We start from the raw sequence: 16,926 nt of genomic DNA on the forward strand, positions 1-16,926 counted from the left end.
GGCAATGAAGGAGGGTCTTATAACTCATTTCATTGATAAACTTGAATAATAATACCCTAATAAGCTGAATGACAATAGCAAACCATAATGAAACATTTTTGTTATTTTTGCTTCCGCTAACACTTTCCTATTGGATTTGTTCAATACTCATTATTTGGATTTTGGAACCTTTACTTTCCTTAATTAATTATTAAAATGTTAATTTTGCTATTGATTATGGAATTGCGTGTCTTAATTAGTACTAATAGTGTAATTGAGGTATTGTGGTTGTGGATCACACCCACGGGTTGTCGGGGCGGATCCGATTCGGTCGGGTGGGGTGTGACTTTGACATTCTCCTTGTTGGGTCTCTGTACATCTCCGACAACAAATCCAATGAACCTCACTCTGGTGCCACTTGTTGGGAACATATGCACAAACACGAAGAAGAAAAATAAAAATAATAAGAATTTATGTGGGAAACTCAAAACCGATGAAAAAGCATGGTTGTTGTCATAGACAACTAGAGAAAATATCACTATAAGAGAAGTTTTACAATCACAATGATAACTCTCTCTCACATCCTACATATTTAAAACACCCTGCTTAGCATACATGATTCACACCTTACATCTCCTAAAAAATAGAAGAAACAAATAAATTAAACCAGAGTCAAATAAAGTGATTAACATGTATTGATATAGATTTGGATTGATAAAATTAGAGGCTTGGACTTCCTTGTATATGGGTTTTATTCTTTATTTGTTTACTTGTCCGATGTGGGACAAAAACTCTTTATTTCTAATCAAGCTCAACATGGCTTTCACTTTTTAGTGTGATAAATAAAATAAGGCTGCGTTTGTTTGATGGAATAAAAGTGGGGTGGGAAAATTATTGAAAAAAGTGTAGATTTCTTACTTTTTCCTTAAATCCCAAAACTGTAGATTGTTTGGTTGCTTAGGGTGGGAAAGTGAGAGACAAGCTTCTTTGAATCAATGAAACTTGTCTGGTGTTGTGGAAGCCCAACTTTCCCACGCCAAACTATTTTAAAACGGATTCACATCCTCTGTAATTCCTTTTCTTACAATTCCCTGCAATTCATTCATAGGATTGTGCCACGTGGCATTTAAGTAATCCAAATGTTACCAAATAAACTAGAGTTTAAATAAAATTCAAATTTGTGGGTTTGTGGGTGGGTTAACTTCCATAGGGGAGGTCTTGGGTTCGCACCCACTCGGGACATTAATATAAAAGCTCACACCCTGAGGAAGTAAATCGTGGTGCGCGCAAGCTGGCTCGAGATGAACCTCAGTTCAAAAAAAATAAAAATAAAAATTTGTGGGTGGGTTTAAATAAAATTCAAATTTAGTTTAAATTTGATAATCATTGGATTATTTAAATGCCACATGTCACAATCCTATGAGGGAATCACAGGGAATAGTAGGGAAAGGAATTACAGAGGATGTGATTCCTTTTAAAACCCACAAATTTAGTAGAATTTTGTAGAAAAGTTTGGAAAAGTAAAAAGTGGGACCTACTACTATTACTTACTCCACAAAACCATTTCCTTTACTTTCCTTCTCTCTCACTCCATTACACATGGGGCCCACATGTTTTTTTTTTTTTCCCACCCCACCTTTGTAAACAAACGTAGCTTTATGGAATAAAGGTGGGTGAGAAAAAAGGGGTGGGGAAATTATTGAAAAAAGTGTCAATTTCTTATTTTTCCCTTAGGCTACGTTTGTTTGCTGGAATAAAGGTGGGGTAGGAAAATTCTTGAAAAAAATGTAGATTTGTTACTTTTCTCTTAAATCCCAAAATGGTAGATTGTTTGGTTGCTTGGGGTGGGAAAGTGAGAGACAAGTTTTCTTGAATAAAGAAAACTTGTCTGCTGATGTAGCAACTCAACTTTCCCACCCCATGCCATTTAAAAACCCCACATATTTGGTGGGACTTTGTGGGAAAGTTAGGAAAAGTAAAAAGTGAGACCCACCACTACTACTTTTCCACAAAACTCTTTAATTTCCTTTCCTTCTCCCTCACCCACTACACATGGGCCCACATGTTTTTTTCCCACCCCACCTTTGCAAACAAACACATCCTTAAATCCCAAAATGGTAGATTGTTTGGTTGCTTGGGGAAGGAAAGTGATAGACAAGTTTCCTTGAATCAAGGAAACTTGTCTGGTGATGTGGCAACCCAACTTTCCCACCCCAAGCCATTTTAAAACCTCACATATTTGGTGGGACTTTGTAGGAAAGTTTGGAAAAGTAAAAAGTGGGACCCACCACTATAACTTTTCTACAAAATCATTTTTATTCTCCTTCACCCCACTACACATGGGACCCACATGTTTTTTTTCCCCACCCCACATTTGCAAACAATGCAGCATAAGGCTGCGTTTATTTGCTGGAATAAAGGTGGGGTCGGAAAAAATAGGTGGGAAAATTATTGAAAAAAACCAAATTTTTTCTATTTTTCATACTTTTCATAAAAATGTATATTGTTTAGTTGCTTGGGGTGGGAAAGTGAGAGACAACTTCATTGAATGAAATAAATTTGGCTGGTGAGGTGGCAGCCCAACTTTTCCACCCCAAGACTTTTTAAAACCCCACAAATTTTGTGGGATTTTGTGAAAAAATAAAAAGTGTGACCCATCACCATCACTTTTCCACAAAATCTTTTTATTTCATTTCCTTCTCCCTCACCCCACTACACATGGGGCCCACATGTTATTTTTCCCACCATTTTTTTCCTACCTACAATAAAAGTGGAGTGGAAAAAAATGGGTGAGAAAATTATTTAAAAAAATTCATTACCAATTTCTTCTTTGATGAGGTCTTACCCACTGGGGTAAACCATACACTCATGTGTTTTATCCCAAAAAAAGAAAATGCCACGGTTGTGTCTGATTATAGACCCATCGGCCTCTGTAATGTGTTCTACAAAATCATCGCCAAAATCCTGGCAAAAAGATTGAAAGATCATTTACCTTCTCTAATTTCACCCTGTCAAGGAGCTTTCGTGGCCCAACGACAAATTATGGACAACATTATGGTGACCCATGAAATTTTCTGTCACATGCGAAAAACTCGCAGCAAGAAAGGGTACATAGCCTTAAAGTTGGAAATGTCTAAAGCCTATGATAGAGTTGACAGAATAATTTTAATTAAGCTCTTCCAGTTTTTAGGTTTCGATGAAAAATGGTGCAGGCTAATCAATGAGCTCATTTCCTCCCCAACTTTCTCAGTCAAACTAAATGGGTCTCCACATTCCTGTTTCAAGGGCGAAAGGGGACTGAGACAGGGTTGCCCCTTAGTCCCTACCTTTTTCTTTTCATAATGGAGATTTTGTCTCGCCTCCTTGATGAATACAAATCTTTGAAATTGCTTAGTGGAATTAAGATTGCTAGGGGGGCACCGGAGATCTCACATTTGTTTTTTGCGGATGATACTTTCCTCTTCTGTAAGGCGGAAACGGAGGAAGTGCTGGCCATGAAAGCAGCCCTAGAACTGTTTATGGACTTAACAGGACAAGAGATTAATTTTGAAAAAACGGAGTCTTTTTTAGTCGGAATGTCCCCACCAATGAAAAGACTCTTATTTTATCAAATTTAAAGGTTTCTGAAATCAAGGGCAAAACAATGTATCTAGGTTCCAACCTGATGCACTGTAAGGCAAAAACAAAAACTCTTCAGACTATGGTAAACCGTATCAAAAATAAACTGGCAATGTGGAAGGCGACTAACTTATCTTTTGCAGTAAGGGGGGTATTAATGTAAGCATCAATCCAATCAATGGCGTTATATCAAATGCAATTTCTAAGGTTCCCAAAAATTACATGCAAGAAAATTGATACAATTTGCCAAAGATTTTGGAACGGGCAACCAGGCAAAAGCAAACAACTGAATTTGATAGCATGGGGGAAATTTTGCTTGCCAAAAAAAATGGGAGGAATGGGATTCAAAAAAATGGAGGATTACAATACGGCATTACTGCTCAAACAAGGATGGCGAATTCTCTAAAGTTCATAAGCAATTTGGGTTCAAGTTCTTAAAGCCAAATACTTCAATAACCAAAGTATTTTTGATCCGAAGGTAGTAAGAAAAAAAAAAGGATCATGGGTGTGGAACAGCATCACAAGCATTTTACCATTATTAAAATTAATGGTGAGAAGAGTAGTAGGGAATGGGCAGAAAACCTCGTTCTGGTTTGACCCGTGGGAAATCAATCAACAACAAAGTTCAACAAGACAACACAACTTCTTAAGATGGCCACGACAATCAACGATGAAAGAGGTGGCTTCTACTCTACATAATCAACAGAACAATGGGTGGCCAAATTCAGATCTCACAATAACTCTATCAGACTGTGAAGACACGTGGACCACACTGATCTCCCCAAATGGAGAATTTTCGGTAAAAAGGGCATATAGGGAAATGCTGAAACTACGATTCACAAACCATGACTACCAGTTTGCACAATGGTGGGACCAAATGTGGAAATTACCAATTCATCCAAAATTTTAAAATTTTTTTTCTGGCGTTAATTGAATGTAGGATTACCGGTAAGATAAAAAATTGCGGCATGGACACACTCACAATCATATTATGCAATATGTGGGAAGGAGGAAGAAACAACGTGGCACATCTTCATTTCATGCGAATGGGGAAAGAGAGTCCACGCAGCTGGACCGCTGGGTCTACGCACCGAAAGATGGAATGACATATCCTTTTTAAACTGGTGTCAGAATATGTGTTCACAACTAACAAAGGATAACTGTAGATAGTTATTTTCCATGTTCATCATATCATGCTATTTCATCTGGAAATAAATGAATGAAAATGTGTTTAATAAAAAAACACCGAACCCGTTGAGGGTGATAAGGAACACTCAAACATGGGTAAAAGCCTTAACACTTACAAAGGGAGGAAAATGTCATATTACAAACCACACAAATTTATGATCGTAATGAAATTCATAAAAATTGTTGTACAACATTAGTCTATTCTAACAAAAATATTTTCCTATGTGCAGGGGTTTTTAACCATGAATTAGGAACCACGGGGTGGAGCATCGGAGCTTATATAGATGGGCACCTGCAGCACATCAATTTTGGAAAACAGAAGAATTGTACAAGCTTGGAGGCCATGCTTATGGGGATGCAACAAGGAATTACAGAAATTATGGGCGAAGGGCAAACAATAGATGAAATATGGACAAATAATCCACATATTGCAGAACTACTACCATGGCCTACAAAGCAGAAATGGAATCTCCAAGGACTAGCAATGCTGCTTGACTTGGCAATGTTAACAAAAACAATGGTTTATAAAACATTTCAGCAACCGGTGCTCCATAATCTTTTGGAGGAACATGCATATAAGGCATCAACTTTAGAGGATAATTGTAATAGAACAATATCTAGCATTTGTAACGGCTACCAATCTTCAACTTAATGCACTTTTCTTGTTTTATCAAAAAAAAAAAAAAAACTCAAATAATAAGTAGTAACGTAGAAATTGCAAATTCATTCCTTAGGCTCCACTGGATAGTCCTGAAACAAATCTTCAAATCAAAAAAACTTATGCTATGAAATTGGGTTATTGTTTTGCGAGAATGTTGATTTTTTCCCTCTTCTATAAAATCCATATATTTTTTGGGTTGGTATTTAGTTGATATGCAAAAGAAATATCTCTCGATAAACTAATCATATTTAATCAACATCATAACATTTGATAAATATTTACTTAATTTAAACAAACTTTGTACATTCAATTGAACATTAATATTTAATCATTTGAATTTTTTTTGTTGGGTTAAATATTTAATCATTTTAATTGTCTCTTATAAATAGTAGAATGACTATTTGATATTTGAATTCATGCTCAAAATTTATGATAGTCTATATCAACTATCTAGTGGTAATATGATGATTCAAATAATATTTAATTTAATGTTAAACTATATAATAGATTGTAAAACGGGTTATAATGGGTTGTGGTTTGGGTTGGGATTGGTGCGGGCTCTACCACCCTCAGCCCATATACAGCCCATTAAAGTTTAGTTACGGCCATTTGGACTATAATGGGCCAGTGCGATTTGGACTACAAATTGACATCCCTAATCGCACTACAAATTGACATCCCTCCTAATGGTATGTAAAATTGGCATGGGCACTGGAAAATGTTATTTAAAATTGCAACATTTTCGGTTAGATCATCAATTTTTTTGTATATTGAATCCCAAAAATCCCCTTCTCATCACGAAACAGCAATAACGTGTTCCTACCGACTCAGTCTGAACACCCCAACTTTCCTTTTACCGGTGTCTATGTCCGGCTCTATTGAGCTCTCTCGTTGCCAGTGTAGTGCACCCCTGTAATCGAGTGAGCGGAAGCCTCGACTGAGCGAGGCGCCTCTCTTCCTCTCACTTCGGAAAGAAAAGGAATTTCCGTCGATTTATGTGATTGGAGAAAGAGACTCCTTGGCGTCTTCCTCATCCAACCATCCCAGGTGTTTAGTTCATCTCCCATCTCTTTTTGTTTGTTTGTTTTTTTGGTTAGTTTATTTTACCGTGCAATTCTTTTCCCCCCTTAAACTCAAGCAAAGTGCTTGTTGCAATTTATGTTCTGATGTGGACAAGCTGAGGAGAGCAAATACAGCTCCAACTTTAACGGCTTGAAGCTTCTTACTCCAAAAGGAGAGAATTGGTTTTATGTCTATTTTTTCTTGAAATCTGATTTTGAGTTTTTCAGGTTACTCTAGAAAGCACATACACTCTGATGGCGGCGTCGAAAGATGAACGTGAAGGTTATATTATTCAGCTAGACGAAGAGAAGGAAGGCAACTGTAAAGCAACTGTGGATTTTATTTTTCAGAAGATTGGAGAATCTGTTCCCATAAAGCCTCAGAACACCAATTTTGATGTTAATAGTCCTCCGACAAGGCCTTTGGCCGTCTCTGAACATTTTGGAGCCATTTTCGTCGCACACAATGAAGGTTTGTTTCCCTGTGTTTCATATTGTACTTTGTTACGGTTTTCGTTTCCGGGTTCAATGCGGGCAATTGTAATTTTGGGCGCTGTGTTCTAGGGTTCTATGCTGCAAAGACAAAGGACGTTATTGAGGCAGCGAAGGAAATAAAGGAGAAAAATAGGGGTTCGTGTATCCAAGACATCAGTGTTGTAGATGTTCCAGTTGGCAAGGTTTACATTTTGGCATTATCTACCGACTCTTCAACGCTTGCTGTCACTGTGGATGGAGTAGTTCAATTTTTCTTGGTTGATTCTCTTCTTAACAAGGTAAATGTTGTCTACCGTGTAACTCTATTTCTTCGGAGTTTCAAGTTCAAATCTTAGTCTTTCTAGTCATCCTTCCTCTAGGTTACTGTTTGTTTGAAGAAATTGAAGTGGGGTCCACAAAATTTTGAACTCTGGATTGTTTGGTTTAATGTGGTGGAAAAATAAGTTTGTGGCATTCCACTTTCTCTGCGCCATCTCTTTTAAAAGTCTCGCATTTGTAGTGTGACTTTAAGGGAAGGGAGGGAAATGATAAAATTGAGACTCATGTTTTCAACTTTGTTCACAAAACCTTTTACCATTCATTTCCTGTTTTCCCACAGAAGTGGGCCTCACATTTTTATTTTTTTCACCCATTTTTATCTTGCAAACAGACGATGCCTTAGAGCTTGTTTGAAGATACCTACATGTCACAGCTGTGTTGACCCATACTAATTTCTTAAAGCTTTCCATGTGGAGTCTTGTTTGTCATCATAATTAATGTTTCCATGCTACTTGCTTTTTGATCTCCATAGTTCGTCCTCTGATGCATACAAATCACATACTTATTTTGTTAGAAATAAGATTTGGAGAGTACAAATAATTCACCCTGCCATGTCTGCTCTGAAGCCTAATCCAACCCTATGGGTCTTAACCTGAACACAGGCCCAACCTCGCCCTGGCAGAGCCTAACATACCCCCCCAATCCTGCCAATCCTGCTAGGGTATTCCCTGACCTGGCTTACCCCTGATTGTTTTGGGCATGGTTGGCCCTCGTGACCTTGATTTGCATGTAACAGTACTGCAAACTAAAATCAGAACAGTAACTGATAGACGATAGCAACAGATTGAAAGATGAAGTCAGCAATTGCCATGGTCACAATATTAATATTAGTATTTAGTAGGAGATGAGTGTTAACAATAATCAATATTGGAACTTGAGAGAGCTGATTCAATACTGATGATTACAGAAAGTTGGAGAAAGATTTCTAGGAATTTAATAAAATTGCATCGTGACAGTTGGTATTCTGAAACAGAGCTTACTAATGATTTGCTGGATTCAAATCTGGAGGAAAGTAGGAAAGTAGGCATCCGCAAGATAGAAAAGATTAGTGTGACCTGTTCTGAGAACCATCCAGCCAATCCTGCCAGGGTATTCCCTGATTGTTTTGGGCATGGTTGGCCCTTGTGACCTTGATTTGCATGTGACAGTACTTCAAACTAGGATCAGAACAGTAACCGATAGCAACAGATTCGAAGATAAAATCAGCAGTTATCAACAACAAATTTTGATATTAGTATTTAGTAGGAGATTGCTCTTAACAACAATCAATATTGGAACTTGAGAGAGCTGATTCAATACTGACAAAAAATTGGAGAAAGATTTCTAGGAATTGAATAATATTGTGTCGTGACAATTGGTATTCTGAAACAGAGCTTTACTAATGATTTACTGAATTCAAATCTGGAAAAGAACAAGAGGCACAGTGAACAGAATGACTAAATGAAAACTTAAGTAGGAAAGTAGGTATCCATAAAATAGAAAAGATTAATGTGACCTTTCTGACAACCAAGGGAAGAATTAGAGAAAAAGGATAAAAAGAGACATGAATCAAGAGTCACCCCCAGGAATTCTACTAATTTATCACGCAGGGGAGGGTGAATAAATCACCACAAAACCCAGACAAAAGCCAAACTTTCATTCACTAAAATTGTCGGGGAGGCTTCTAGCCTTTGCATACTAAAATAAAACCCAAGATAAGAAAGAAACAAACTCATCAGGACTCTAGCTGCAGTCTATTCTTGGAGGATCGTCAACTGATTCAAAAGGAAATCCAAACTAACACTAACTGATGTGAACAAGACCCACAGCAACCCCAAGTGTCAAAACAGGGCCTAGGATTGCTGCCCAGTACCCTACAAACCTGAAGGAAAATCACATCTGGGGCATCTTGGTAATCTGGACTGTTCTGGATAAGGCTAGTTGGGGTTAGTTGGATTCAGCATGTTAGTAGGAGTCCAACTCTACTTTTGTGTTGGTATGTGATTTAGTATTTTTTTAAAGTTATGAAAGAGTCTTAGTCTAGTTAGGAGCCCTATTTAGAGGGATTTTTTGAGTTGTCCTCCAAGTCCTAAGGGGAGACTAGTCCTGCTTTTGTTTTGTAATCGGAATTGTCCTAAGTTGAGATAAGTGTGAGTCCTTAGTAGAATGAGAATCATGAGTGAAGTAGAAGTCCTAGTTTGATTTGCTTTCTAATTTTGAGTCTTAGTATGAATCCTTCATGTGAGGCTATAAATAAAGCCCTTTACTTGTGAACAAGGCAGCTTATGAATTATTGAATAAACTTGGTTTGAAGCAGAATTGATTGGAGTCAGGTTTCCAAGGAGGAAGACTGCGGCTGCTGGTATTACTTATTTGCTTTGCATGTTTTTCAAGTTCCCTCCCCTCTACAAGTAAGTATTCAAACCCTATCCTTGCTTCTACCCTTCCACTTCTCTCTTCTCCATTGCATACTTCCCTTTCTCCCTTCTCCTAGCCTACGACAACCCCTCTCCTTCCCCTCCTAACCCTAGTTCTTCTACTCCCCATTCCCCTACCCCTATCACCTATACAGCCCTAGAAACAACACCCGCTTTCTTCTTCAACCCTACCCTTATCGCACTTTCTCCTCTTCCCCTAACTCTAATTCTTTCGTTCCCTCCCCCCCTCCCCCCCTCACCCCTATTCCCCATCACTGCCTGATGTAACCTGAATTTTAGGGTTGATAGATGTGTAATTATCTCCCTAAAATTAGCATTACTCCCGGGTCCTCTCTTTTTGTGAACCAGTAAATAAGGAACCAACCTAGGGAATTGAAGATTTTAACAAATCTATGTGGGATGGGTCTGATTGTGATATTTTAGGGTTTTGGGGGAAATATATGGGGTTCCTATGTGATAGGGTTGTGAAAGGATAACACCATAGGGAAAAGGTTAAGTTAATTATTTGTAGTTGGATGTGTTTTTATGGATCTTAAGAATACGAAACCTATCCCATGGGAGATATGGGATAAATTCCTTGAGATGGGAAATTGGGTCTATAGGTTTTGGGTGAATTGAGACTTGGAAGGAATGTAAGTAATAATCTAGGGATATGATTTCCCCAAATTTTTTTTTTTTGGGGGGGGGGGGTGGTTGGATGGCTAAATTGAAAGATATTAAAGTTCTTTTTTAGGTCTTGGGAAGTACGAAAATCGAAGAAAATAATTATATCTTGAAATCGGACGGTCAAAATGGTGTCAAATTGGGATCTAAGGTCACTAGGGTTGGGGGGATAAGGCTCCTAATGTTTGGGACAGATCTAATGGTTAGATTGGTGTAGGTGTGACCTTGAAATTTGGCTCTCAAAAAAAGTCCAAAATTTAATAAAAATTCAAGAAAATATAGAGAAAGGGTGGGATGGATGAGGAAAGAAGAGGAAAGGCTAGGAATGGGGTTGGGGATGATGTTCACTTACTTGGAGATGGTTAAAGTGCTGGTGTTATAGTTGAATTGCTATTGGGATTGAAGAACACTTGTTGAAATTGAAGAAAGAGATCTCACACAACCTTTGTGGATTTTCCTAAGAAGCCACACTTGACTTGCCTTCAAACTTAGATTTAATGTCATTCGATTTAACTTGAAGATTCATCGCTGCAAGGCTTTATTTATAGCCTCAAATAAGAAATAGAAAAGGACTTTGAGTGGGTAAACCGACTAGAGCTCTAGTTGGTGTATCCAAAACCAACTCAACTGCTACTCACCTACTTTTGACTAAGACTTTGACTCAAACAAGCAAACTCCATAACTAACTCTAGAGGAGTCCAATCCAAATTCTAAGAGTCGATATGGAGTCCTAAAAATAAGGAGATTAAAGTGGACTCAGATTGTGGGATCTCAACATCTTTAGGATCTCACCTAAAGTAGGAGTCTTGTATAAATGGCAAAATACTAATCAGAAAAACAAAATAAAAATTATATCTAAGGTCCAAACAACATTCTGGACTCTATGGGACCCAGACCTAGGACACCACGAAATTGACCAAAATTATCAAAATACCCCTGTTGTTGGCTGAGATTCTCTGGGTTGCTGGTGGGATAGTAGGACACTGGCAAGCCCTTTTTGGGACAATTTTGTTGGGTCTCTTTTTTCTTTTTTTATTGGATGAATAAATAATTATATTAAAAGAAACAAGAGAACAAGACCTTCAAGCAGAAGACCGAAACGAAGAACTAAGACCCCAAGAGACAACAATAAGCCTATTCCTTGGGGTTGGCCATGCTTACATCAATTCTCCTGTGCCTATCATATGCGGTTTGATCAATTCTCTGGGATGCTCAGTGTGAACTTGTCCTCTTATCTTGCAATGGGGAAGAAGTAGCAGTTGTGTTGTTGCTAGTACTGCTCTAAGACAAAACTTTGGCAAAGGGATAAGATGAGGAATGTAATCTTTGAGTCAGGGAGTCTTGGCTTCAAAGAACCAAGGCGGCATGACAAAGTCAGTATACTCATACTCAGAATCAGCGGCTGTGTCCTCGGAGTCTTTTGTAGGCTCATCTTTGATAGGATTTGTGGCTTTGATCTTCACCCTATAATGTGTTGTAGCACCTTCTTCAGTTTACTTGACCTTGTCTTCTAGTGCTTGAGTGAGCTCTTGATCCTTCATTGTTTGAGCGAAGTGGTCCTTATCGAGCTCTGTTGACATTGCTTCAGTAGGCATGGGCAATAGGTCCTTATCTTTCACCACCTAAGCAGACTCATTGAAGTCATCCAGGGCTTCAAGTCTTCTGGGGCTACTTGTAGGGGTGGACAACGGACTCCTTCAAGAGCTGGTTAGTGGGTTTTGAAATCAACTCCTCCCCTTCTTTGAGGGTATTCCCTGGCAGAGTGGCCCTTCTTGTAGTAGCTAGAGTTGCTGTCATTGGTGTAGTATGTTCTTTGTAGTCTGTCCTAGGAGGGTGTAAAAATTTTGTGGGTGAATTGGTGAGTGGCGGATCCCTCTTATGTCCAGTACTCTGATTGTTGTGTGACCCTTGATCGTCGTCAGCAAAGTAGTGTTTTCTGATGACCTCCTCTGGAGTGGGCAGTGAGTGATGAGGGGTGAAGAAGCCTTTCTTCACCTACAAGTCTATCATACAATGGATTCTCATACCTTAATGTGCTGATATGATCATCCTTGCTTCTGTACCCTTTATCCCAGTTTATAATTTATGTGATCTCTATTGGCTTCTCCACAAGGGTGAAAGTCTCTGTGGGAACTTAACCATGGGGGTGGAGGAGGGGGTACTTCTTCTCGTCTGTGGATCTGCTCTAGGTGCTGCTGGTTTGTCTAGGTCTGCTACCAAATTGATGTAACCTAGATTTTGGGGTTTTAAGATGTGTATTATCTCCCTAAAATTAGGGTTACTCCAAGATCCTTTCCTTTGGTTTATATAAAATTGCATGTATCACATCCAAAAATCCTTGATATTCTCTAAGGTCCCCAAAAAAATCCCAAAAGCTGCAAACAACAATAAAAACCCAAGGTAGCTTTTTTCTTAGTATGTAAAATGCATGCTTTTTGCTTTAAGATTCACATATTAATGTGCTCAGCGGTCTGGCTTAAGATCTGTCCAGTTGGTATAAGTTGCTACCATTGTTGCCCTATTGCTGCCGTTCTTTTTAGGTCTGAACTTTGAAGTACACCATAATGGCTACTGAAGCTTCTCTTGACAATGCTACAAACACCCTATCCTGAACAGCTTGATATTCAAATGATGTCTACTAAACTTAAGGGCAGCCCCAGTTATCTTCCATGGGCCTGAGCTGTACGGGTCTATATCTTGGCCAAGGATAAACTGTCATTCTTTGAGGCTGCACCCCCTTCAACAAAAGACAAAAGCTATGATGCCTGTTTTGGGGATAATGCCATTAAAAATTTGGTTACGGAATAGCATGGAACTACAAATTGCAGCCAACATTGTGTTTCACTCTTACCACAAATTGGATATGGGATGATTTGAAGAAGACATATTCCCAAGAAAAAAACATGAGTTGGATCTATACATTTATGAGAAACTGTTTTAGTTCCAGCAATCAGGAAAATCCTTACAAGACTACTACAGCTCCTGTTAAGGCTAATGAAAGAGTTGAATATTTTTCAGCCCATTATCACTGACATTGAGAAACATAAGACTCAACACAATGAATTTTTTGTTTCTCAATTTCTTATTCGCCTAGATTCTGAACTCAAGCATATAAAGGGACACCTATTAGCTGGAGAAAGTATGTCTACTTTGAGTGATGTCTTCTCTTGTCTCCAATGCATTGTATCTTCAAGAGACTCTAACCCATCGACTGTAGACACAAGAAGTAATTCAGCATTCACCACCTCTTGCGTCGTTGTTGTGGATCAGAGGGAGGTCATTCATCTAATGATCATGGTAGATAGCATGTAGATTTTGCCTCGCAACCACAGTGCAAAATTTATGCCATATCGGTCGTCTCGGTACCTACCACAATGACCGAGCCAAAATTTTGGAATTTTGTTTTGGGGAGAGATTTGGACTCCTCATCTCATTGGGTTTTTGGGGTTGTTTTGGCTTGGTTTTCGGTGTCTAGCCTAATTTGAGGTCAATAAACACACCGGGAGTGTTTTGTTTGCCTAAAACCTAACCCAAAGTGGTTTTCTTGATTTTTACATGCCCGATTGTATGCGGGTGAATTGGATGTCTGGAACATGAATTTTAACCAATGTGAATGTGTACATGATGCAAGAGAACACTAAGATCTATGTCGGGTATGTGTTTATAATCTTATGCTGGGTGGGGCCAGTTTATCCAGGACTTGCCTCTGCAAAGATGTTTGTTATATTCGTATAATAGGGGCCCTATGCTGTGTTGGCTAGAATGGTGTTGTGCAACATTCATTTTGTCCCCTTCTTCCTGAAAACACCAGGATTTGCCTCTATTAGCAGGTCCTGTTGTTGTGGATAACCTGTTGATGGAGGAGCAGCCCCTCTAACTTTGTGACCGCGTGAACATGCCCAAACGCCACCCCTTGCCCCTTAACTAGATGGTCCAGATCTAGATGCTCCAGCTCCTGCAGCTTTGGAGGGACCAACTTCTGTAGCTCAAGCTCTGGCCCTCTCCTACTCCTGCGTGAGTAATCCCTTTCTCTTTGCCATTGCACGCCTCATCTCCTTGGCCTTGTCCTCTTTTTGTACATTGATGGGGTCAACATCCTTATCACCATCCAAATTAACGCGGTTTGCTGAAGACCCCGTGACCACCTCATCAAGTGCTTTGGCCACTCTCTTCTTATTTGCTTTCTTTTTCCTTGCCCTCTTCTATAACTCTCTCACTGCCTTAAATACCTTTGTTGACACCTTCGCGCATGTTATAATGTCCTTCGAACTCTTGGTGAGGGATGCGTTGAACCTACTAATGCTACCTTTCAAAAACATCTTGCTGCATAAATTACAGAAATTACACTATCTTGGGTTTATTATTGTCTACCACCGTGCAATACTACTATATAGGGTCCATCCCTCCGTTAGGAGCAGGGGTAGCTGTCTGTGCTTGTGCCTATGCTTGCTCTCCACCCTCTCCCTGCCTCTGTGGATACTCTTCAATCTCCCCTTGCCTTTGTTGTGAACCACGCCCCCCTGTGATTTACCTTGCCTTTGACTCCCAGCCATGATCACTGTTGCATACAAAATGACTGCATGAGTCATTGAACAACATCAAAATAATTTTTTCCAAACAAAGAGACAATCATGTACCTAGCTAGTAATTTTTCCTTGTCCATGTATTTTTTTAAAATGTAAAATAAATTTTTAAAATTTTTCGGCAAGAAAATTGGCTGCCTATGCCAAAACCGGCAATGAAAACATATGGACAACACTTGAAGAACACTTAGAGAGCCATTCGATATTTTTCTATAATTTTCAAAACCTTTTTCCCTATTTTTTCATAATTATTTATATTTTGTATAAATATTTTAAAAAATTTTAAAAAATAAAATAATTATTTATTGGGTGGAAAAATATTTCAACTCTGGGTGAGTCCGTAGATCGGCCTATGGAGTTCAACATATTTATTCAATCACCATACAAGGCATTTATCATGTATATCTTTGGCATTTTTGTGTGTAGGAAAATAGATTTTTTTGACACCTGAAAGTAAATAAATAATCCAATTTGCGAATTTTTTTTTCAACACCATGAGTTCATAGATTGGCCAATTATGTTCCACATATATTGAATCCAGACCCATCTGGCAGCATTCTGTTATGCATTTTGTAAAAATCTATGGAGAAGTATGATTACATTTGAGATGAAAAACTCCAAGATTTGAGTGAAACACCGCTAGATCCACGCGTTTGTTGGCAAGAACCACTCAAAACAAGTGGTAGATGTTAAAGATTGACTCAAATAGTGCAAGAATCACTTAAGAGCAGGAGAGATAAGCTATGGGGGGCAAGCTCAAGATTTGCCAAAATGAGCGGAATTTCGAACCATGACTGCCTCTTATGGGTGGGATTTTAGGGAAATCTCAACTGTTGGGCAAAATCTCGCGAAATCTCAAACTTTTTGACTTTGCCTTGTGTTTCATTTAGCTGAGCACCGAGATGGCAAAATTTCGGTGAAATTTCATTAAATTTAGAACCTTGCTCCTGACAATGTGAAAAATTGTTAGGCAAAACATGGGGAACCTGGGTGGACTTATCAATTAGCTAATCATGCTATGTTTGATGGTGGTGTTGACATAGTCCATCCCATTGACAGTACCTAATTCTGCATCAGGATATATTTCCAAAATTCCGCTTGATGATGTGAGCCAACTCATGCATCGCTTATAGCAAATTGAAGAATCCACTTCCACCAGACATGGACCCTCTGTGTTTGCTGCAATAGTATCCCATACAAGTGCTCCTTCCTTTACCTCTACATCTTCGCCTTGGATCATTGATTTCGCGGCTTTTGCTGCAATAGTATCCCATACAAGTACTTCTTCCACTCTGGAATCCAATTCTGGAAAATTTTGAAGCATCTCCTACACCTTCTCCTACATTGTCGTTAGTTTTACATTTGAGTTTCCTTAAAATTTGTTATATGTTAGTCAACTAGCTCAAACTCTAAACTGCTCTATAACTTTTCCCCCTATATCTTATGCTTTTCAGGACCTTTGCTAAAACTCTTAACTGCTCTATATCTTTTACCCCTATATTTTATGCTTTTCAGGACCTTCACACCAGGACGACGGTTGGTGGAGAGTATGAGAAGGATGGACTGTACTACCTAGACTATGTTGCTCCCACATACTCTGCTCCTGCTATTTCTACTAGAGCCATTTCACATTTTCAGTGGTACTGTAGGATAGGCCATTTATCTTGTCTTACTTACAGTTGTTATTTCCTTCATTTAAGTTTTTGCCCAAACTTGGTGAAGCATGTGAGTTAGGTAAATACCACCTGATGTAAACAAGGCCCCAACCCCTGACTGAAACCCTGGTGTCCTTACCTAGCCGAATCCTAGTATCCTTCATTTAAGCCCTAGAACTGCTTAAAACCCCCTTGTTATAAGTTCAGATCTGAAACTATCATTACAGCAAAGTTACACGCCTCTAAACCTAGAATTCTAGATCCCTAAATCTGGCCAAAACCATCCTA

General features: G+C 38.8%; 1 protein-coding gene across 3 annotated transcripts in view; it reads left to right on the forward strand.

Moving 5' to 3' along the window:
* The first annotated feature begins 6,218 nt into the window (after positions 1-6,218).
* LNO1 (Nuclear pore complex protein) overlaps positions 6,219-16,926 on the forward strand; it is a 92,161-nt gene continuing 81,453 nt past the window's right edge. For 2 of the 3 annotated variants that reach the window (XM_089138895.1, XM_089138897.1), the window contains exons 1-3: positions 6,219-6,493; positions 6,736-6,979; positions 7,072-7,280. In XM_089138895.1, coding sequence (XP_088995021.1) covers positions 6,763-6,979; positions 7,072-7,280 — 426 coding nt within the window. In that variant the 5' untranslated portion in view covers positions 6,219-6,493; positions 6,736-6,762. Of the gene's footprint in view, positions 6,494-6,551; positions 6,980-7,071; positions 7,281-16,926 lie in introns of those variants that run through there. The other variant, XM_089138896.1, reaches the window with a different exon arrangement.

Source organism: Hakea prostrata, chromosome 10, assembly GCF_041222555.1.
Source record: "Hakea prostrata isolate BN-2017 chromosome 10, UWA_Hpros_2, whole genome shotgun sequence".
Lineage (NCBI taxonomy): Eukaryota > Viridiplantae > Streptophyta > Magnoliopsida > Proteales > Proteaceae > Hakea > Hakea prostrata.